General features: G+C 40.7%; 2 protein-coding genes, 1 non-coding gene and 1 pseudogene across 3 annotated transcripts; all 4 read right to left on the bottom strand.

Annotated features, from left to right (window-relative positions):
* Window positions 1–570: 570 nt before the first annotated feature.
* Txndc12 (thioredoxin domain containing 12) lies at window positions 571–24,205 on the bottom strand. The gene is made up of 7 exons (XM_004639121.3): window positions 23,992–24,205; window positions 14,805–14,865; window positions 9,597–9,649; window positions 8,238–8,311; window positions 4,291–4,360; window positions 3,351–3,434; window positions 571–1,066 (listed from the first exon to the last, which is right to left on the bottom strand). Exons 1-7 carry the CDS (start codon window positions 24,077–24,079, stop codon window positions 987–989), a joined length of 510 nt encoding a protein of 169 aa, XP_004639178.1. The 5' UTR covers window positions 24,080–24,205; the 3' UTR covers window positions 571–986.
* Window positions 10,587–10,748, bottom strand: LOC111818931 (annotated as a pseudogene).
* On the bottom strand, window positions 11,084–13,338 carry Kti12 (KTI12 chromatin associated homolog). Its single transcript, XM_004639120.2, has one exon. The coding sequence runs from the start codon at window positions 13,200–13,202 to the stop codon at window positions 12,126–12,128; it is 1,077 nt and encodes a 358-aa protein (XP_004639177.2). The 5' UTR covers window positions 13,203–13,338; the 3' UTR covers window positions 11,084–12,125.
* LOC111818921 lies at window positions 22,575–22,677 on the bottom strand. The gene has a single exon (XR_002822790.1). It is a non-coding gene; the product is annotated as a U6 spliceosomal RNA (small nuclear RNA).
* Window positions 24,206–24,238: the final 33 nt, after the last annotated feature.

Raw genomic sequence — 24,238 nt, 5'->3', positions numbered from 1 at the left:
TCAAATAAATAAATAAATAAATAAATAAATAAATAAATTTAAAAAAAAAATAAAAAAAGTAAAATAGATGAGTCCTGGTGTTCACTGGATGTAGGATGCAGGTAGTGAAGTCTCAGGTTAGGACTCCTAGAGTAAGCCCTCAGAAGAAAATTAGTTTTCTTCTGATCTCCCTCCCTCTCTTTTCCAAGGGGGGAAAAATCACAGTACATTTTCTTTTAAAGTTTTACTAAAGTTTAATGGAACAATTAATATATCTTTGTTAACCCCAGTACAAAAATACAGTTGATGACTTGACAAAAATGGCTCCATGAAGGGCTTGAAAGTTAAGTTTCTCCAAGTCAGGAGGGAAAGCATGCTTCCAGCGGGGGCTGAATCCAAGCACACAGCCTCCTGTACACGCATGCGTGCAAACAGGGCAAGCTGAGCACAGAGGAAGGAGGTCGTAGGGACCCAGTAAGAACTTTAAGATTTTTCCCAGGAGAAAAAAAAACTGGCTGGTCTCCTTGATGAGTGATACAATTACCAATTGGTTGTTTAGGACTTTCTGTTTTCAAAAAAAAAAAAAAAAAATTTTAAGCTGCCCTGCAATGTTAATATTGTAGAAAAGATGCTACTCGTCTTCTTTCACCAGTAAGGTGAATAACGTTGGAGGAACTGCGAAAAGACTCAAATACTGAAATGTGAGGAGTAAATCTCCAAGTGGCTCAAGTTTTGTATCATCAAGTTTCACTCTTCACATTCAAAGACAAATGGACATTTAGGTGACAGGTAGCAGGAGAAGGAAGTCTGCCACACTGTTAGATCCATATGGATGCCAGACAGCTTTTGTGCGCAGACTTCTTCCACAGTGAGAGAGCGCCTTCCAGCACAGGTAGAAGCAAGATGTTCTGGTTGATTTAATTGTTCTGGGTGATTCCTCAATATTCCTTCCCTTGCTGCTTTCCTTCTGGAACACTGACTTTGATGAAAGAAGGGGTACATTCATGTTACAACTCGTCTTCAAGATGTTTCTCTCTGAAGGCATCACCTGTCAGTCTTTCTTGAGCTTCTTTCATTCCCTGAACAACTGTGAAATCAAAGTGGAGGGGAAAAGTTATGAAACAGATCTTTTAATATCTGATATTTGACAATAAATGCAGACTTTTAAGTGTCTTAGGAAAATCATGAGATCTGGACTGAAGATCTAGTTGTGGATTTTAGCCTTGGTATGGCATGGATCTCTTTGAATTTGTTTCCTTATCTATAAAATGAAATAATGGTACTTTATGCAGCATATTATTAAAAAATGAGAACACCTTCTACAATTCCTACCACCCCCATTATGCCTTTTGGATGACTATTGTGTTCATTTCATTGTCTGTATTGGTTACAGGTTATACTGATGTGCACGAGTGAGTATACGTATTGCCAAGGATGCGGGGTGAAGACAGGTCTCCACTCAGTATAGTCATTTTCACTTTCAAGTATATGAGAAGTCATTTTTAGGCAAGAGAGAGAGAGAGGATGAGAATTAGAAGTAGGGCCTTGGGCTGGTGAGATGGCTCAGTGGTCTAAAGCACCTACTTAGAACAAGCTAAGCTAAACAAAGCACAGGGACCGCGGTTCAATCCCCAGCACCACATGCCAGCCAGCCCCGCCCCCTGGCGGGCTGAGCAGGCCACACACACACACACACAATAAATAAATAAATAAATAAATAAATAAAATTAAAAAAAAAAAAAAGAAGAAGTAGGGCCTTAAGCAAAGAAGAGAAAATTTCTTATACACCTCAGGGCAATAGTTGGTTATTTTCTGTTTTGCTTATGGCTCCAGTCACTGTTCAAGTTTCGTGTCAGCTGAGCCACAAAGAAGCTACAGAGTCTAGCTCATATTTGAACTATGTTAGTGTGGAGATGGTGGTTGATAACTTGGGTAAAGTTCTAAAGGGAAGGTCAATCCTGAGAGGCAAAAATTGGAAACCTAAAGCCCAGTTACCCTTCTCTGTGTGGAAAATCTTCTAATACCAATATCCAGGGATCTGCATTTGGTCAAGAAGAGGACATTCTTCACACCCAGAAGAGGTGATAATACCCACATATCTCTTCTGCTTGGCTATTCTCAGAATACAAATTCCAAGGACTTAACATGGTCAAGGACACGGCTGCTAGACAACAGGGTATGCATGAATATTTGGCAAACTCCCTTTTATAGATCAGGGTACAAACGAAGGAAGACAGTGAAAGTTCATGGCATGAATTCCAAGCTCTGTCTTTAAAGTGCTTGTGCTTCAGAATTCAGACAGGATTTCAGCCTTCCTTCATCTATCTATGCTGATGACATTTTTCTCTGCCTGGAACATGCTTTGTGCATTCTTACGCTGACTAGGTCTCACTGTCCAGGATTCACTCCACATACAATCTCTCCTAGCAAGCTTCACATGCTCTCCACGTTGGGCTGCATTCTCCCCACTTCTTGCTTCTAGTTTCAAATGCTCTTTTCTTATCTGTCAGAGACAAATTCTTATAGTTTTGGGGATTTTTTTTTTGTATTTTTAGGACAGGGTGTACATGGTCTCACTGTGTAGAGCAGACTGGTAGGGATCCTCCTGTTTATAGCCTCCCAAGTGCTGGGATTACAGAAGTGCTGGGATTACAGGAGTGTGCCACCATATCCAGTCTCAATAGGGTCTCAGCATGCCCCACCCCGGGGACAGGGGCAGCACAGCAGGCCCAGGGATCAAACTCCCAGCCCCTGCCCCTGCGTCTGCCTAAGCAGGCACTTTAATCCACTGAGCTACTTGGCCGGCCCACTCTTACAGTTCTTGATCCAGTTAAAGTTTAGTATCTGTGCAACCTCTTAGACTTTGTCAGCTGTTTTTATTCTTTCTCTAGATTTTTACAGGAATAGTATTAGCTCTAGATCTAAACACCAGGAGTCTTAGTTCTTTAGCTTTTCATGAGTCAGTCAGCTCCTCCTTTGGATTTCATTTTTGTGGGACTGGAGAATGAACTCAGCCTTCACACTGAGCTACTTCCCTAGCCACTTTGTATTGAGACAGCTATGTCACTAAATTGCCTAGGTTGGGCTTGGATTGGATTACAGGCATGTACTACCATGATCAGTTCCATGGAATTTCTTTTTTTAAAAGGAGAGGTTTAATTTGACGTGTCCATTGGATTTTTAAGTAGCTAGAGAATGGCTCAGTTTTATCTTTCTCCTTTATCTTACATAGGATCTAACCAAAAGCTAGTCCTATGAAAGAGATCCTCGGCTAGCACATTGGATTAAGCTCCTACAACAGACCCTGCCTGTCATTCCTCTGAGTTAAATCTAACAGCAATTCTCCCTTCTTTCACTCAGGAGAACTGTACCTTGCTCAGCACTGACGTAGAAATACTTGTAGCTGGGGTTTCCATTCTCATTGATGATTTCAGGACGCACCTTGCCACTGGGATCTATTACAGATAAAACAGTACAGAGATTGCAGTAAAAGAACTTCCCAACACCACACTGTATACTAGGTCCTTTGGGAAATGATACCCGCCCATCTTTGCAACCTACTTTCCCACCCCTGGCATTTCACGCTTTAGTCACAATGCACTCCTTACAATTCTAGAATACAAATCTTTTCAGCCCCTTACTGTGTCCTGGCATAGCTGTTCCCTTTTTCCAGGCATGTTCCCTTTCTGCTTGATGATGGGGTCATACAGTTTTATATCTCCCATTGAATCCAAGCAGAGATTAGGTGATCATGAACTATTTCTTATAAACCTGTTTGTGGGAAGAACTTTGTGTGGTTATTCTGTTGCCTCAGCTACACTATAGGGTCAGAGTGGGAACTGTGGCTTATCACTATTCTTATAAAGCCTAGCACAACCCTTAAAATGAGGCTAATGAACAGATGACTGCTAAGTGAATAAACAGAAAATCAAACTTGTCACTTCTTATAAAAGTAGTATGTTAATTGGAAAAATTTTCATACAAACTAGCAGTTCTGGCATACTCAGAATTCTGAATTCCTCTAATCTCTTAAATTTCTTTCTGGTTTATTATTTCTCTTTCTGAGACAGGATCTTGCTACACAGTTCAGGCTGGCCTTGTTCTTACTTTGTAGCCCAGGCTGATCTCAAACTCACAACAATCCTCTTGCCTCAGCCTCCCGAGTGCTGGATTTACAGGTGTGTACTACCATGTCTAGCTTCTGGCTTCTGTTTTTGGATAACCCAATGTAGCTTCACTAGGTGCAGCCCGTGTCTTGCATCATTCTCTATCTACATCATGGTTCCCAAGAGTAAGATATTTGGGCCTTACCCAAGAAAAGGATTCGTGGAATATAACCACCATCAGGACTAAAATCTTCATCTTTGGGTTCTTCTTCATCCTATTAAGATTAAATGTAAACTATATTAGATCATGTTCTCCTCAAAGCCTTTTAGTGCATTCTTCCTCTTGCTGGGACTCCAAATCCCTGCATAATCTAACCCTTGGGTACTTCCCAAACTTCATACTTTACTTCATTTAGTCTTCTTTGGCCAGTTACTTTGCTTAATGTTGTCATCCGATAAAACAGATACAAAATATAAAATAAAATAAAATAAACCAGATATGATCTTAAGACATGATTTGAACTTGCTCTTATCCTCTGTCTAGACACACTTCATCCTATCAACTCTGTTTCAGATCTTTGCTCAAATGTTACCTTCTTGTCTAATCACTTTCCAAAATTGCATCCCTGATACCCTTTATTTTTGGCTACAACATTTATTACTATTTGACATACTTGCCTTGTCTTTTGAAACTAGAACAGTATTTCAATGAGCAAATGTGCTCTTTCGTTCACTGATGTATTCCCAGTGCCTACATGAATGACTCATAAACAGGATTTATTGAATGCATGAATTAATGAAATTAGCATTTTGGTTACAATTGTAGAGTAATACTCTTCCCAGGAGATATAACCATGTAATCAGTTTGTTTGCTTGTTTTTTGTGGAACCAGGGATTGAACTCAGGCCCTTACGCTTGCCAGGCAAGCGCTTATTCTACTGAGCTATCTATCTCCCCAGCCCATGGTAATCAGTTTTATCGTTACTGTTTTAAAGAAATTTCTTTTTTTTTGTCTGATTAAAAATTTATTTATTCATATAATTTAATAACAGACTAGGATTACTTTACCTCTTCAGAATGACCACAAGAAGGAACAGTAAGAATCATATCACTTCAATGTGCAGAGGGGCACCAAAAAGCACATTTGAAAGTACTTCAGCCCATTAGGCATAACTTTAAATTCCAATGAAATATAAATTTTAGTTCACAATCTGCCTCACTCTGAAATCTCCACTGTTAACTACCTTCTCCCTTGGTCCACTGTCTCTTTCTCTTTCTAACCCAGGAGCCAGCCCACTCCTGCACACCTGGGCTCTGCTGGTGGGAAGGGATGAGCAGGACCCCAGGAGAGCCAGGCCACCCACTGAAGGTGTCCGGGCCAGCTTCCCAGTGCTCCCAGGAACGTTCTGCGCAGACAGAAGCCTGGGTTACGCTGTGGTGGTAAAACACCAGCAGGCCTGGAATTCAGTGGAGAAGCAAATGCAGCCTGGACAATTGTAAGTGCTACACAAAGTGAAAACAATCGTTCTGGGAGCTGCTGGCCCCGCGGTCGCGCCCCTCGTGCTGCTAGGGCACCAGGGGGCACAGCCTCAGCACACACGGCTTCTGTGCCGTGATGGGCGCGCTGGTCTGAGGAGCCACATACTGCTCTCCTGATTGCTGTTCCACCCCAGAGTACACTGCATAGCTTCCTAAATACATATCACCAGAGAGGCAGAGTGGAAATATTAGTGCATGGAGGCCAACAATGTTACAGTAAGTATAGTGGCTGATACACTGTGTCAACTCCAGCAGCTAAAACTTAACTAAATTGGCCAGCAGTTCCACACCGTAGGGCATGGAGGCCCCTCTTCAGGCAAGGAGGGCCTACCCTAGAGTGACTCAGCACTTAAGAGGACATAAAAGGGAACTGAGGAAGGGTGGAGAGCGCCACTTCTTCAGAGGCACTCCAGTCTTCTCAGTCAGCCTAGGAGGGCGAGAGGCTTGCTGGAAGCTCCAGCTGTCTCCTCCCTTGGCTCTTTGCTGCCATGAACTGCTGCCCTCTGCCACATGCCACTCTGCCTTGCAGACAGCTGTCTATGGACTGAAACCTCCACTAACTGTGAGCTAAGTAAACGTTTTCTTCCTTAATTTGAGGGGTCAGGTATTTTGTACCAGCAATGAGAGAAAAGTAACTGTGACACTAAGCCAACAAGCACATCCATAATGAGGAAAATTGTTTTTTCTTTAAACCAATCTTGCACATTTATGTCTGGAAACCTAAACAACTAAGCTGAAGATAATATCATGAAATACAGCAACCATTGTTAAATTTCTATCACTTGTTTAGTGAAATTTTGTATCATTTCTAATTTAAAGAAATTTCTTAAAGGAATGCTTATTAAAGATATTATTTTTGTCTCCTCTGAATAATAAAGACAATAATTTACCATAGAAAGTGGTAAGAAATTCATGTACATGAGAAATAATAACTATAATTTATGATGTGGGTCCCATTTCAGGGGTTACAGGGTCCATTTCTTCAAAATGCAATCTATCTTAATAAGATACGCCAGCATTCACGCTCTTCACCAACTATATAAGCAACGCCTGTATGGCCCAATGTTAACTACTAATGTGTCCAGAAGATTTTTAGTTCTATGCTTAAGCAAATATTGTCTTCATAGAAATTTACAGCTAGAAGTGTCATCATGCAGCACACGAGTAATTCCATACTTGAAGGATACAGGATTATAGCTAGGTCACAGTACCTATTCAAATCACTTATTCAACTATGATTTTGAACAAACTGAATACCTTTTAGGCCTAAGATGTTCTTTAAATTGGGGGCAGTTCCAGTGGCCTAAAAATCACTCCAAATCCAAAGGTTGATACTTTATGACTTCAGAATCCAAGACCTGATGCGGGGCAGACAGCTTAGTAGAATAGGCGCTTGCCTGGCAAGCGCAAGGTCCTGAGTTCAATCTCTGGAAAAAAAAAAAAAAAAAAAAAAAGAATCCAAGACCTGAAATCCATATATATCAAGTACACAAAAAATGTCTTATGATAAAAAAAGAATGGTTGTAAATAATAAGATGAGCGCAGAGTTGTTCAACTGAATCTTGTTTGGTAGGGAGCTGTACCCTCCACATATGATTATTATCTTTAGTTATAAAAAATGCAAAATGTCATAATCAAAAATCAAGAATGAGGGCTGGTGAGATGGCTCAGTGGTCTAAAGCACCTACTTAGAACAAGCTTGGCAAAGCAAAGGGACCACGGTTCAATCCCCCAGCACCACATGCCAGCCAGCCCTGCCCCCTGGTAGGCTGAGCTGGCCACACACACACACACACACACACACACACAAATAAATAAAATTTAAAAAAACAAAAAACAAAAATCAAGAATGAGGGGCCAGGGAGATAGCTAGGTAGGATAGGCACTTGCCTAGCAAGCTCAAGGTCCCGAATTCAATCCCCGGTACCACACACATGCACACACACCCACACAAAAAAAATCAAGAATGAAGACCGGGTGTAGTGGTACATGCCTATAATCCCAGCACTCAGGAGGCTGAGGCAGGAGGATTGTTGTGAGCTTGAGGCTGATCTGGGCTATATAGTAAGTTCTAGCCCAGCCTAAATTGTTCGAGATCATATTTCAAATATCAAAAATAGGCTGGGGAGATAGCACAGTGGCATAAAGGTCTGCCTGACAAGCGCAAGGTCCCGAGTCCAGTCTCTGGTACAAAAAAAAAAAAGAAAAGAAAAGAAAAGAAAAGAAAAGGAAAGAAAGAAAGGAAAGAAAAAAAAGAGAAATTTTTCCTTAGAGAATGGAGTTTGAGTGAGAAAAAATAAAAAATAATAAAAATTAAAACCAAGGATAAATGAACCTTAAAATTTAGTTATTTTATTCAGGCTCTCCTCTTCACTTCCTCCCCAAAGTACATGCTGAATGGCTTCCTATCGTATCTAATGCAAGTTTTAACTCTAGAAGTCAAAACATTTTTAAAAATACATATAAAAACACGCATATACACACACACAAACTAGAGGTTCAGAGAAAAGCAAATATATACAAATAGGCTCTACTCAGTATAACTTTACACTACTAATAATACTAAATTTAAAATAAAAAAATTTTTTTAAAAAAGGAAAAATTCAATCTTACCTCAAGATTTACCATAACAAAATTATGGGAAAGTTCTGAAATCTCTTTAGATTCTGCAAATTTGGGCTTTAAAGCTGGAGGAAAAATAAGAGATTTTGGAAGAGAAGAAACATCATCCTACCCAAACCATAAAGAACATGAGCATCACTAATTCTCCTGGACAGTTCAAGTGTTTCCTAAATTGATGCATATAACTGAAAGCCTTTTTTTTTTTTTTTAACTTAAAACCAGAATTGGGACTCCTAAATTTTGACCCTCCTTCTGGTACTTATTTACATAGCTGGTATGACCTTGAATGACATTTTATTTTCTCTGAAACTTTTATCTCATTGATAAAGGATGATATACAAATCGGGTGAGTATTACTATCTGCTTTTTAGTTACATTTCAATAACTTGTACCGAAAATAGAATGGAACTCGGCACTAATATATACACACACATATTCACAATTACTTATACTAATTTTACATGCCTTCTTCAACCAGGACATTATTAGGTATAGCACACCAAATTGATGAAAAAACCTGGCTGGGAAGTGGGCAGGGTGGTTAGTATGGAGAAAGAATGCATGACACAATATCAAATCACCTCAGATTCTCCTCCAGGAGTCTAACCTAATTACCTGTCATGTCTCCAGTACATAATTTCATCTTCCTCTAATATTCATGGTCTGTGTGACATATTTTAGCACTTAACTTCATGTTCTGTATGGCACTACATTTTAATTACTTCATCCTCCCCAACTCCCTCACCCTTGCAAATAAAAATGTACAATTCATGGAGGGAGGGAATCTGTGCTAACATTTATTATATGTTAAACTTTGACAGCAAGTAAAGCCATATTAATATGATGAGCTGTAAAAGGCTCAAGTCAATAACTTCTGAGGATAACCCACTAATATTAGAGACTGTAGACAGTGTTAGATTGTTTAGCGGAATTCAAACACCTACAGTATTTTAGATGCCAACAGAATATCCACCTCTGACAGGACACACACACACACACACACACACACACAAAGGGATACAAAGGAAAGATCATTTTGTATTTATATATACAAAATAATTAGGATAAATATACAGCTACTTTCATTTAATTCAATGAGAAGAGGTGTACTAATAGTGTTTGGACAGGATATCCTGTCTGCTTCTTGTACTATAGATAACCACTGAGAAGATAACAACATTCAATGTATTGATTATCTAAACTGTTCTATTAATCAGCTTTGAAGCTGTCTCATTCATATTTATTTCTCAATTAAAAAAATAAATAAAATTAAAAGAATCCCCACTTGAGGGGAAAAAAACAAAACTTTGACAGCACATTTGAAGTTGGATGTTAAGTGCTAGAACTTACCTTTGCAAGCACCACACCAAGACTTATGAATAATCACCATCAGAGGCAATCCACTTAAAAATAAAACAAACACATTTTAAGCTAGTAATTTTACTTCCTCAAAGCTAGTCTAATAAAATGTTTATGAAGATAAAGATTAATGTACAAAGGCATCATGTACTGTACTGACCTGGAATGCTGGGAGCCCGTGGAAGCTAGGAAACTGATCAAATGTGTGTAGGTGGGACTAGTCTTCAGTGCCTAAAGCAAACAAGCTACCTCGGTCCTGAGATAAACATCCCATCTGGTTAAGGTCAGCTATTAGTCTCTAGGCAACCTTGTGTCACATGTTACTAAATGTAAAGTATAAACAAATGTAAGTTTTGTTGAGCATGGCATTAGTCTTGCCCATCAGGCAGACCAGTGACCACTTAGCCCAGCTTTTGTCTGCCTATCTTTCTTATTCCTGCCACTGTTTCTCCCCAGGCAGAACCGATCGCAGTGAGACCAACGGATCCCTACACTGGAAAAACCATGAGACAATCTAAATATTCAATAATAATATATTGTAGCAAAATTATTGGTAAATTCTGACTTTTCTGCAAGTTTGTACTTTAAAGCTAGGGAAAAAGATTGTGGGATACAAAAGAATATCATAAACATTTTTTTTTTTTGGCAGAACTGGGGATTGAACTCAGGCCCCTGCACTTGCCAGGCAAGCACTTATTCCACTGAGCCATCTCCCCAGCCCCGGAAACCTGCACTTTCAAAGCATGTCCATTTTATAATGTCTTGCTCCCTCTTTTCTCCCTGGTACTTATTGTTGTGGAACAGGAATTAAACTGAAGCCTGCAGGTCAAATGCAGCCCACTTCTTGCTTCCATAGGGCCAACAATATAGAAATCTTTAAACATATTTTTCAGTAATCAAAAAGCAAATTTAAATACTTTGTGATGTCTAAATTATGTAATTCACATTTCAGTGTCTACATTTTTTTTTTTTTTAATTTCAAGAGGGTTATACCATTCAGGAGATATTTTAATACCAGATTTGAGAGCAAGCCATTCTATTTTCCTACCTTCAAAAATCCATACTGTTCCGGCATAGAGTACGTATCAGATATTAAAGTGACAAGATACTACACTTGACTTTAACCAAAGGTCAAGAAGCAATGTCTCTATAGTTTTGCCCTATTAAGATACATTCATGCTGATTTATTTAGTTATTGTATATATAGCAAGATAGATAACAAGACCACAAAGCCTAATAATATGTTTGGCCCTTTGTAGACCATTGTTCTAACATGACGGTTCATGGGCTGGGGAGATAGCTCTGTGGTTTAAGTGCCTGCCTGGCAAGTGCAAGGTCCCGAGTTTGATCCCAGTACCACATGCCATGCCAGCCACTAAAACTGGGCGTGATGGTGTACACCTGTAATCCAAGCACTAGGGAGGCTGAGACAGGTGATCACTATGAGTTTGAACTGAACAGCGAGACTCTGTATCAAAAGGATAAAAAAATAAATGATGGTTCAAATGTTAACTCCTTAGTAAAGCATTCCCCAACCCACCTTCTTCCACAAGCTAGTTAGTCCTCTCATATGAGCTCCCAAGAATTTTGTCACCACCCTCTAGACTTTTACATCCTACTATCATTTGTATTTCACTTTTCAAGGTCAATTAGCTTGAAAAATCATAGGACAGACACTGATAAAGTAGTTATACTATCAGTTCAATAAAACCAACAAAAGAATAAAAAGATAAGCTCACGATGAAACACATTAGGAACCACAAATTACAGAATTTGTCGTAATAATCACTCTAGGTGAGACCAATCCAGTCCGAGTATTATCAAAGTACTATTTCTGCCAAGTATATAGCATGAGTTGGGTGTGCCAATCTGTCCTTAAGGCCAACTTAGACTACACAGTCTAAGTCTCAAAAAATTAGTAATGAATGTGTCACATTAGGATACATGGAGAACATTAAGTTATATTAAGGGAAACAGACCCCAGCAGGCTCCACTTTTAAAATACTTTATTAGAGAAAATAGTCTAGTGGTTATGTCTTCACTTCCACAGAAGTCAAAGCTTCCCAAGAACTGAAAACAAAGGATTTACCTGTGAATCCTACTCCAAGATAAAAGCTAGCAAAAAAGTGCGTACAATACTCAAAAGATGTGTGTTGTATAAAAGAACAGATACAGAATTGTGCCATCTTCAGTTTCTGTTCACAATTGTTTGTAAAATAAACCTAACCCACAACTCAGAGAAAATCAGTTGTGTGACATTACAACTAGAATCCAATCTACATGTTCTCCGTCCACATGAGCTCTCTCTGCTCAAGAAATCTGCAAACATCCTCCACGTTGTTCTTCATTCTCTTCTCAACTCTGTAAACTTAAGTGCCTGGCACAGAAGTAGCCAGAAACAACTCAGCAGCTCTAGCAATACATAAACCAGCTCTGCAAACCTTCAAACTATTCCTCCTACACAAATAAAGTGCAATGGATGTCAGACAACAACCATAGCACCCCCCCCTACCACTCTGATTAGTGCAAGCTCTGACTCAGATACTGAAGAAACATGTTGGCCAGCTGGGGCAGGTTCTCATTGTTGGGATGCATTTTAGTGTAGGAAATAAACTGGCGACGGAGGCGACTCAGCTCTGCCATGGTCAAAGGCCTTGTAAAGCGCAGGTGCTCCGTAGTACCGGGAAGTGTTAGCAAGTCTCCGGGGACAGCGTTCTTCTGTGCCTCCAACAGTCCTGCCAAGACTTGGTTTGTGACCTGGTCCAGCTGGTGCAGAAAGCTGCCCGAGGCAAGGGGCTGGGACTGCGTAGATTGATGGGGTGGTGGAGCCCGGTTCTCAAACAAGGCGGCCCGGATCTCGGCCAGGGGCAAAGGCTCCTCTAAGCCTACCACTGTGAACAAAGGCTGATCCCAGCGGTTCCGAGAGTCCGGGGCTTCAAAGCGCTGCATGAGAGCCTCCAGAAGTTCGGGAGGGTAAAAGGCACCAGACTCGTGTTCTGCAGATTTCTCGGATTCGGGAGCCTGCAGCGCTGGAGAATTTGAGGTACTAGTTTCCTTTGGCTCCACGTCGCTCGATACATTATTTTGGGGTCCCCCATTTACTTCAAAGCCCACAACACGCGGTTCCTCGGAGCCGGCCGGCCCAAGTTGTGTGTTCTTCTCCGCACGCGGCCTCCAACTCACACTCACGTTCCGGGCCCGCTGCTCCTCCGCTCCGTCCACCCGAGGTCCCGGGCTCCGACCCCCAGGCCGTACGCAGTAAAGCAAGCAGAGCGGTGTGTGCGCCGCCCGCGCCAGGCAGTAGAGCTCGTAGCGGAAGCCCTTGATGTAATTAAGCGAGTCTAGAATGACCACGTCCTGGCGACTCAAGCGCCGCTCCACCGAGGCTCGCAGGGCCCCACGCAGTGCCTTCTCACGGGCAGGGTCGCAGTACACTGTCGCGTCCTCCGTGCCCAACACCGAGGCGTCATCCACTACGTACACCGCTCGGCCCTCGGTTGCCAGCGCCTGGCGCAGTTCTTCGGCCCGCCGGCTCTTGCCGCTGTACGGCAGCCCGCAAAACACAACGAGAGGCATCCTCTCTAGGAGCGGCCACATGCAATCGCATCACCAAACTTCCGGGTCTCTGACGTAAAACGGAAGTACAAACGCACTTCCGGGCTTTGAGGGCTCTCACAGGATCTCCTGTTTCTATGGAGACATTTATGCCAAATAGGACCAGGTCCAGTTTTCTCAGAAAGACGTTGCAGAGATTAAAATGGCATCAGCTATTTATGCCAAATGTTATAGGTTTCAGGACAATGTGATCTCCCTACGGATCAAAGACTATGCCCATCCATTTGTTTATTTGAGATAATTTAATAAGCATGAAATACTGCAAAGCTACTGGCGCTATATTTAGCATGCAAATGTCAATTCATAAAGGCTTGCTCTCCTTCATGCTTCCTCTTACACCTTCCTCATGGCTTTCAGTAAGTGTTTATTAAATAACCATTTCAATCATTTAATGTCGCTATGGTTGAGGATTCAGACACAAACATAAAATGATTTCCCCATAGGAAGTCAGGGACCTGAATAGGAAAAAAATCAAGCACCTACAGCCACTTGAATAACAAATACTATTCACAGGCAGATGTAGGATAGCTTTAAAAGAACAGAAGAGAAAAATAGTCTAGAGATATCACGGGATATTTTTTAGATAAATCACAAGAAACTTTTTAAGTTATATAAGTATGCCCCCAAATTGCATGGACATATATGTTGTCTATAGTTCAAATTTAACTAGATGTCCCTTTTAAAAACCTGATAAATCTGACAACCGTACTGCACGAGGTTTGGACCCAGAACCATGAAACTGTAGGTTCTGTGATAGAAACAGCAAGCACTATACTTTGATAGGTCCAGAAGTGTAAGTCTAAATGTGTACAATGAAGGAACATATATACTAGGGTGGAAAAGGTCTCTGTATTTCTCTAGTAGAATACAGTAAAGAAAATGCAAGTTTTGGCTCTGTCACTTACTAGTAGTTTATCTACTGGCAAGTTATTTCACTTTTCTATACTTTAATTTCTTTTTCTATAAAATGATTTTGTTTCTTTTTTCTTTTTCTTTTTTTGGCGGAACCGGGGATTGAACGCAGGCCTTTGTGCTTGCCATGGAAGCGATTATTCTACTGAGCCATCTCCCCTGCTATAAAATGATTTTGTGAGTGTACCAACTTCATGGATTGTTGTGAGGATTAAATAAATCACTGCGTATAAAACAAACACTGCTTTGTCTCACTCCCCCTCTTTTCCTTCTTGTGCTATAAATTATGCATAAACTGAACTTATGCTAGTAGGCAGTCTAATATTCTAGTTGAGAGTGTAGGTGCTGAAGTTCCTGCACCTGAATCTTGGCTCTTCTACTTAACTGTAGTCTTGGACAAGTTACTTAACTGCTCTATGTCTCAGTTTTTTCATCCTTGAAAAGGTACTGACAGAGCTCACCAGAGTTACCATGACAAATAAATGAGTTAGTTCACATAATTTAATGCCTAGTACATAACAAGCATTTAGTAAAGTTAACCACTATCGTTACTGTTATCAGTCAATTCAGTTCTTGCTCTGCCATGGCATAGCCTTTCACCTAAAGTTTATACTAGGTTGATGACTAGAAAGAGTTTAACCACCATAAATGTCCCAAAATCACATTCTGTACCTGGCAGCTGCTTCTTTCTTCCCATCTTCTAGTGTCCTCCAATGAATATGGTCTCCAAAACCTGGAAGAAAAGAGCTTTATAAACAACCACACAACAAACAAAGGGCACAGATCCAAGAAAGAAGTGTGACATGTTCATAAGATACTCACAAAACAAGCTTTCTTCTGTTGAGAACCTGGTGTTCAAGACTACTACTAGGTATTTACCTTAAACCTCAATTTTTAGACCTATAACATGATGGCAACACTAGTCGACAGTTTTGGGTTTTTTTAATGTAATTAGTACAGGGCCTACAGGGTCTCACTACACAGATCAGACCCATAGTGATCCTCCTGTTTTCAGCCTCCCAAGCATGCCACCGTACCTGGACTTGGTCGCTGACTCAGCACCCTGAGATAGGGCCAGCACTTCACGCCAGGGATAGAACCCGGTCCCTGTGCTCTGCCTAAACAAGTGCTTTAGTCTGCTAAGCTATCTGGCTGGCCCAGCAGGTTTTTAATATTAAATAAAATGTGAGGTGCTTTGTAAGTTGGCAGAGTATGCCCAAATATTACAATGAGAATTTCTCCACAGAGTAAATATACCACAGCTTCTCACAAATCATAACTAGTTAAAAATGACACACTGATATAACTTAGAGTCAGAAACACATGGGCAGGGCCAGCCAGAGAGCTCAGCAGACTAAAGCGCCTGCTTAAGCAGAGCTAAGCAGCAGGGGTTCAATCCCAACATGCTGTGGCGGCCCTGTCCCCAGGTCGTGTTGAGACAATAACTGAGACTGGGTGTCACCACACCCTATAATCCCATCCCAGTGGCACACGCCTATAATCCCATCGCTTGGGAGGCTGAAAACAGGAGGATCACTATGAGTTTGATCTGTGTTATGAGATCCTGTAGAGCCTGTACTAAAATACAAAAAAAAAAAAAAAGCACAAGCAGAAACACATGGGCCCAGGACACCATTTTCCATTAACTGTGTAAATTTTTGGAGTGAATTATGTCCCAATTTCTTCATCTGTAAAATCAAGATACTATCTACCCTTGAGTATTGGTATGATTAAATAGGATAATGTATTTTTAAGTCATTGTTATTATTCCCACAGTTTAGCCAGAGTGATCTTTAAAGTCACCTTACTCCTGGGTAAGAAAACTTTCAGAGGCTTCCCAATGCTCTAAAGATAAAAGGGTCAACTCTTAAAGCAGGGCTTACAAAATACTTTAAGAATATAGCACTTGCAGGGCGTAGTGACAGGCTCCTGTAATCCCAGCACTCAGGAGGCTGAGGCAGGAGGATCAAGACCAGCCTGGGCTATAAAGTGAGCTCAAGGCCAGCCTGAACTACATAGTCAGACCTTATCTCAAAAAGGACCAAAATACTCGTATTCCTCCTCCTATTACTAACAACAATAATAACACAGCACCTGCCCACCTCTCCAGTCTTACTTTCCACATTTTTCCTAAACCCTCATACACAGATGTACTTTCACAGGTTTAAATGCAGCATGTAGTCTCTGACCCCCTGGACTTCATAATTGTTCTCTCTGCCTTTAATCCTTACCTTCACTTCCAACTCAGTTTTTAGTACAAACCAAAAAGTCATGCCTTCCAGCAAACCTCCACTGCCAACCTAAACCAAACCTCCACCCTATTCTTGCTCTATCACATCACCACGCTTCCTAGGCTGAATTGTAAATGTATTAATCTTTCTTACCCCAAGGACACGCCCTAAATGCTAGGATCATATTTGTCCTATTCTTCCTTAGTTTCCTAACATTCAGCGGTACACATAACAAAGTTACTCCAGGAAATAGTTTTTAAGTTAATAAATCTTACTTAGACCAAATCACACAAAAGACTTAATTATATATATCCAGAAAATGTTTATGATCATAGAATTGGTAGCTGCTATTTATTAACTATCTTACAGTGAATGGTTTTTTTTTTTGGGGGGGGGTAGTGGGGATTGAACTCAGAACCTTGTGCTAGCCAGGCAGGCACTGAACTATCTCCCCAGTCCCACTATAAACTATCTTACAGTCTTTGCCCAGCATTCTACATGTGCTAATTAATTTAAATTTGGCCTTAACAAGAATCTATTTTTATTTTGCTTCCCTACATTTCCATTTTCTCATCATTAAAACAGCCATAATAGTCAGGTGGGGTGGCTCATGCCTACAATCTTAGCACTCAGGAAGCAGAGGCATGAGGATTTCTGTGAATTTGAGGCCAGCCTAGGTTACATACTAAGTTAAAGACCAGCCTGAACTACATAGTAGAGCATGTCTCAAAAAACAAAAACAGGGCTGAGGAGATAGCTCGGCAGTCTAAGTCCTTACCCAGCCAGCCCCCCAAACGGCCTAGTAGTGCAGGCCTGTAATCCCAACGTTGGGGAGGCTGAGACAGGAAGATCACTATTTAAAAAAAAATACAAAAACAAAACAACCCACTCCCTGCAAACAGCTATGATTAACATATTGCAGTAATTGTTAGGGTAGACACTCACAATCCCAGCTATCTAGGAGCCGAGGCAGGAGGTGCACAAGTCCAGGCCTTTTTGGGCAACTTCATAAAATCCTGTCTTAAAGTAAAAAAGGGGAGGGGATATAGCTGAACGGTATAGGGCTTACCTAACATGCACAAGGTCCTGGACTCAATCTCCAATATGAAAGGGTGGGAGATATTCCATAAAGATATTACTGAATATTAAATAAGAAAAATTTAGGGGCCGAGGAGATGGCTCAGTAGGATAAGCACTTGACTGGCAAACGCAAGGATCTGAGTTCAATTCCTGGTTCCACCAAAAAAAAAAAAAAAAAAAAAAAAAAAAAAAAAAAAAAAAAAAAAAAAAAATTTATAGTGCTTGGTATTTTGTAAATAATCAGGAAGTAGCAGCTTTTATTGTTCTTTAGAGTGAGATTACTATTGCTCAAGAAAGTCACATTAACTGTACCTGGTCACATTCCTGCTAAATAGCCAAGCTAGGATTTAAACTTTAACTATGTGCCTTTTTGATTATTACATCAGTCTTCCAGAGTTTTCTTTCCCAGAAATAAATTCAAATCTAATTTCCATCAGCACTGCCCCAGGAAAGTAAAATTTTATTTCAATTAGCATATGGAGGCAGTACCCAAAATAGCCATTATTTTTCATTCCCCACAATACTGCCTGCTGATCAAGACAAAATGTGTAATTTTTCTAAGGCTCAAAGTTTGATCCTGAAAAGTGAACTGAAAGTGAAATCAGGAGGACACCCAAGAGGACTGGAAAGTACCTAATTTGATCACCACTGTCCTATACATAATCTCTAAACTCACACAACTCAATATTGCTTTGACAGGATGCCCATTTAAACTGCCCAGTTATCTACCTATAAAGCAATGAAATCATAATGAAATAGACTTCCAGAAGGTACTTACTGGACTTGCAGTAATAATGGAAATCTGTCTATTAATACAAAGCAAGATAACCCCAGAAGATGAACGAGAACAAACATAAGGTAAGGTTGCCCCGAAAACAAACATCCACAATGATGTGGCAAGATGAAGACTCCAAGAGCCAGGGAGATAGCTCAGGGGCATAACGCCTGCCTGGCAAGTGCAAGGTCCTGAGTTCAATCTCAGGTACTGAAAAAAAAAAAAAAAAAAAAAAATCTTACAAACAGCCATTGGTTCAACTCAAATAACAATCTGTGCTAAATCAATAAGAAAGCTTATTTTGGGGGGAGGAATGCCTGTAATCCCAACACCTGACATGCTGAGGTAGGGGGTTCTGGTTTGAGTTAAGAGGCAAGCCTGGACTACATAGTAAGTTCAAGGCAAAAACTGAACTACACAGCCAGATCCTATTTAAAAAAAAAAAAAAAATCAATTAAAGAGAAAAAGGGCAGGATGAAGATTCTAGCCCTGAAAACACAGCAGAATGATCACAGGTCAGTAGTACTTCCTGGTGTCCAGATGAGAGAAAAATTGAATTTATTTATTTTTGGAGGAAGCATTCCCTACATCATCATTCTGTCACATTAAAACTCATTGATTTAAGTGACTACTGTACTCAGACATGTTTTGAAACATCATGTATTAGTTATTGGAAAAAATACCAGTTCACTTAGTCAAACAAACCTTCCAAATGTTCACACATTTCATCATACAATACTTTAAAAACACTCCACAACATTTGTTAATGTCACTGCCTTTTTTTTTTTCGGAAATGTTTTGGAAGCTTTAAAGTTATGGTGGTGAATATAAATTTTCAAGGTTCTAATATTTATTTGTTTCAAAGTTTTCTGAATGGGAAGCTAGAGAGGCTTGGAAGATGATTTTCCTGCACAGTCTTCAAAAGGCACAATCCTGTCAACATTTTGATTTTGGATTTCTAGTCTCTAAAACGGTGAGAAAACAAATCTCTGCTGTCTAAACCACTTGGTGTGTACTTTGTTAGTTCAGCTTCAGCAAGCAAATACGAGACAGCAAAACTAGCAGAGCTATTGTAATGTTCCAGGCAAGAATAGATGATGGGCTGAAGGAGGAAGGAGGAAGAATGATAGGTTCTGGCCCTAGAAGGAATTGCTGAATTACTGTAGTGGTCATCTAACATGGCTAAAACCCTAAAACAACAGCTTATCTTTCCAGAGACCACCTCCCTCTTCTTCCCCAACCCAGTCCTGGACACAATTTCCTTTCACCTTTTCCGTGTCACAAGGAAGACTCCAATCAGCTCCTTTGGTGACTAAATCTGCCCCTCAAACTCCAATCATTTGAAAGTCCAAAATCTCAGCCTCCCATTGTCTCAGGTCAGAGTATTCTATCCCATCTCTCTAGCATTTTCTCCCTGTCTTTAGAGTCAGCAAAGGCCTCTTTTAGGGCCAGTGAAATAGCTCAGTGAACTAAGCACCTGCTTAGGCAAGTGCAGGGACCGGAGTTCCCACCTCATGGGATGCCACACCGGTCCCGTTCCTGGGAGCACTGAGCCGGCCACAGAGACCAGGCGTGGTGGTACATCCCTGTAAGCCCAGTGTTAAAGACGCTGATGTTTATAAAAGTATATCTAAAACAGAAAGACTAGTACAAGTTGAAAGTAAAATGCTAAATAAACACCAACCAAAAGAAAGTTAAGGAAGCTAACCTAGTATCAGGTTGAATTAAATTTCTCCCTAAGTTTATTGTTTCTAGATACTAAAGAATATCACTGTTCAAAAGAAATTACTATTCTGACTAGAGTGTTCTGTACCTGCTAGTCAATATAACACTCACGTGGGTCTACTAAACACACGCAGTGTGGCTAAGACAATTGAGGGCTTTAGGGTGTGTGTTTTGTCTTTTTAAGACAGGGTCTTGCTCTGCAGTTCAGGCTGGTCTTGAACTCACTTTATAGCCTAGGCTGGTCTCAAACTCACATAGATTCTCCTGCCTCAGCCTCAGAAGTGCTGGAATAAGCGCTTCCCTGGCAAGCGCAAGGGCCTGAGTTCAAGCCCCAGTTCCGCAAAAAAAAAAAAAAAAAAAAAATTCTTTGAGAATTCAAATTAAAAAGTACACTAGTGGGGCTGGCAAGATAGCTCAGCAGTCTAAAGTGCTTGCTTAGGCAAGCTTAGGCAAAGTGCAGGGACTGTAGTTCAATCCCAGGCACCACATGCCACACCAGCCCCACCCCCAGGGCAGGCTGAGCGGGCCACACACACAAAAAAAGTACAGTGGCATGTTTAATAATAGTAATCACCACCATCATTTACTGGATGCTTAGTTTGACAGTTATGATGATAATATAATGTTAACAATATTAATGACTAGGGGCTGGCGAGATGGCTCAGTGGCCTAAAGCACCTACTTGGAACAAGCTTGGGAAAGCACAGGGACCGCGGTTCAATCCCCCAGCACCACATGCCAGCCAGCCCTGCCCCCTGGTGGGCTGAGCTGGCCACACACACAATAAATAAATAAATAAATGTTTTAAAAAAAAAATATTAATGACTAATCCTTATGTGGCATCCAGTACACTTCGATAATTTTTTAATGCTTTTACAAGTATTAATTTATATAACCCTCAATAACTTTATGAGGTATAAACTCTAATTATCCCCACACGACTGATAAGCAAAGAAGTTAAATAGTTTTCTCCAAGTTACCCTGCCTAGAAATGGCAGTGCGGGGAACTAGATTAATTGAAATAGTTTTGGATCCCACAGTGTGTATTTACAACCATTCACTACACTTTATTGCTACTCCATTAAACACTAAATTAACAGCCAAATGAAGGAATGCAACCTCACCCAAACAGAAGAAAAATACTAACCTTAGACCTTTTGTTTTCCTTTCAAACAGAATTTAAACAGTGTTTACCTTGCTGCTAAAGTCATCCACGCTCCAGAACCACCCATACTCATCCATGCCAACATGAAAGCATCTAAAGACAGCACATTTCCTAAAAAGTTACCTGCAGAGCCATTTAATTTATGCCAGTTATCTGCAAAGTAAGCTATAGAGGTCTCCAATATCAGCAGCTCTTTCCCTAAAACATTTTTTACAAAGAAAAAACAACTATTTTTAAACAGAGCATTTATATCAGACTTTTCAAACTCTCTGCCCTAAAAACTGATATAAATTGTAAGTATAAACTAAAGACATCAAAAAAGTATTAACCATGTCTAATAGCTGACAAAACTTAAATAACAAAGGGTCAAATGGCAGAGCTGGCAACTAAGTCTCTAAACAGGGGACACTGTACCTGCAGAGTAGAGTAACAGAGACTAAATGTCTGCCCACAGTCACATAGGCCTGCACTGAGATCCTGATTCAGTTGCTTAGTGTTTTCACAAATGGAAAACATGACTAAATAACAAATATGCCTTTCTCATAGGATTTTTGTGAATAAAAATAGGACACCCAGTGGAAGGCGAACACTTCCCAAGTGTTAGTGCCCAAGTTTTATTCTAAAGACTTGACAAAATCATCTGCTTCTGTTTCAAACAAGAGAATAAGTGCCTCTCACGACATCTTTCTAGTTCCTCCCTCTGCACTGAGAGTAGTGCACTAGTTGAGGACGCGGCTCTGGGACTGTGTTCCAGTTAGCCCACTTAATATCAGGGTGAGTCCTGAGCCTCATTTTAGTTTCCCCTGTGAAAAGAGGAGGAAGATGGTAACAAGTCAATGCATGAAAAATGCAAGGATCAGCAGCTGGAAGATGGTAGGTGGACAGGAAATGTTAGTCATGCCCCTTCTCCCCAGAGGTGATCCCCTTGACTCCAGAGGTAAATGATTCTACATTTGTAGCCCACGCAGAACAATTTTTTGGAACTCGAGAATGTTAGAGCTGAAGGGCCCTTAGGAAGCATTTCTAACTATAACTCACGTAATAACTAGACACCAGGGAAGACGAGAGCTGGCTAAATGGCCTGATTCATGCACTAGGATTCATGCAAATGCAAGAGGTAGGGGAGCTTCAATCTGTCCTCTTTATAAATTGCCATGACACCTTACAGAAAGAGTTGGAGCTACTTGAACATTTAGAAAGAAATGTCACTTATCAAAATCTTCAGGAATAACATACTGCCTCAAGGAGCACCTTTTGAGGGAGGTAGAGTAAGTTGGGTATAATCTCTGCCCTAGGAATCCATACACAAAAGATACAAAATGAAAAAAATTAAAATATTCCTTTCAGGAATAATTGAGCATTCTTGCATGAGAGAAAATAATACCAGTTAATGTTTACTAAGTATTTTTAAGTATGTGACATAATACTAAGTGTCTTATTTTTTTCATTTTCACTTATTTTTTGTCAAGCACCTTATATTTTTTCTGCTGGTCATCCTTGCACAGGGGCCTTATGCTAATCTTCTCTGTATCATTCCCATTTTAGTATATGTGCTGCCAAAGGGAGCACTATTTTTTCTGTTTGAATGACAGGTGATTGAAAATTATTTACTGCTGGTGAGATGGCTCAGTGGTCTAAAGCACCTACTTAGAACAAACTTAGCAAACACAGGGGCTGCGGTTCAATCCCCCAGCACCACATGCCAGCCAGCCCCGCCCCCTGGTGGGCTGAGCTGGCCACACACACACACACACACACACATAAATAAATAAATTAATTTAAAAAAAAAAAGAAAGAAAATTATTTACTGAGCCCTGGGCATAATGGTGTGCATCTGTAATCTCAGCACACAGGAGGCTGAGGCAGAAAGATTGCAAAAGCCAGCCTCAGATACAATATCAGAGCAAGGCTGGTCTGGGTTACATAGCAAGACCCTGTTTCAAAAAAAGAAAAAATATTACTTACTGAAGGAGTGATTGCATTCAGGCCCACTGACAGTCCAACCAATCTCATTATCTCATTACTGTACACCAATAAATGTGAAAATAGAGGGTAAAAGCACACAATTAAAAACATCAAAACTGCAACACAATCATCTCATATAGTAAGGTCCGTACAAGAAAATGGAAAAGGGTTTGGGACTCAACTACATCTCATCCGCTTAGCCAAGTTTAAACCCTGAGTTCACAGACTTCAATCCCATTCTCAACTAATAGTTAGAAGATATTCAAGCTCAGAATGAGGATCTCCTGTAGCTGATGGGATGGAGTAGGGGTCCTTATCTCCTAATCTTAACTCATAACCACTGCTAACCCCTCAAAACACAAGAAAACAAAACCCAGTTTCTTCAGACTCAGTGGTAGAACTACACTGAGAAAACTATTGGTGACCTGCTCACAGCAGATCTTCTATCCTTTACTTGGTCCTTTCTGCACACCTTCCTGGGACCCAGATACTGTCTCCCCAGGGCAAGAAGAAGGCAGTAATCTAACTCTTCACAAAGAGTGTGGCTTTTCATATCCAGCTCAGAAGTCCCAGCTCCCCAAGGGCTATACTTCTTCCGGGAAAGAAGGTGACCATTCCTGTGGACCTTCTAGAAGCATAGCATTAACACTTTTCCTAATGTAAAGGCCATTTTTTCCCAGCATGATAATTTACTGAAAGGTTTCAAATATAACTTCCCCTACTTAACCTTCCCCAGACGCACTAATCCTTATCCCAACAAATCAAACTCCACAGGAGCAGTTGGGGAAGATTAAAAAAAAAGAATCTGGCGTCACCTAAGGGACAGATGGGGTTGGGGGCCGTGTTAGGACAAGAAGAGGGTTATACTCCGATAGGGTCCAGGATCAGTAAAAGATTAAGATAAGAACGCGGTCTGACCCTTTCCAAGCCCAATGTATCCATCAGTGGTGACGAGAAGCAGGAAACTGAAGCCCAGCAAACAGGTGGCCCCGAGACGAGGCCACATCTCGATGGTAGTTGGCGCGCGGGGCCTCCCCGCTGAACGGGCACAGGGCTGGAGGCTCAGCAGAAGATCCGCTCGCTCCTCAAGCGCGGCTCAACCCAAGCCTTAGGGTTCCTAGATTTTTTTTTTTTTTTTTCCCCTCAAACTCTGAAGGAAGTGATG

The sequence above is a fragment of the Octodon degus genome, unplaced genomic scaffold (genome assembly GCF_000260255.1).
Source record: "Octodon degus isolate 3935 unplaced genomic scaffold, OctDeg1.0 scaffold00107, whole genome shotgun sequence".
NCBI classification, from domain to species: Eukaryota; Metazoa; Chordata; class Mammalia; order Rodentia; family Octodontidae; genus Octodon; species Octodon degus.
Note: the sequence above shows the minus strand (reverse complement) of the source record. Positions and strands in the feature narration are given on the sequence as shown.

Coding starts and splice junctions, on each gene's coding strand:
- Kti12 (XM_004639120.2), bottom strand. CDS start 13,202: ATGTGGCCGCTCCTAGAGAGGATGCCTCTCGTTGTGTTTTGCGGGCTG.
- Txndc12 (XM_004639121.3), bottom strand. CDS start 24,079: ATGTGGCCTCGTCTCGGGGCCACCTGTTTGCTGGGCTTCAGTTTCCTG. Junction 14,866..23,991: donor ATACATTGGGCTTGGAAAGG/GTCAGACCGCGT, acceptor CTTTTCTTCCAG/GTTTTGGAGACCATATTCAT. Junction 1,067..3,350: donor CTACGTCAGTGCTGAGCAAG/GTACAGTTCTCC, acceptor TTGATTTCACAG/TTGTTCAGGGAATGAAAGAA.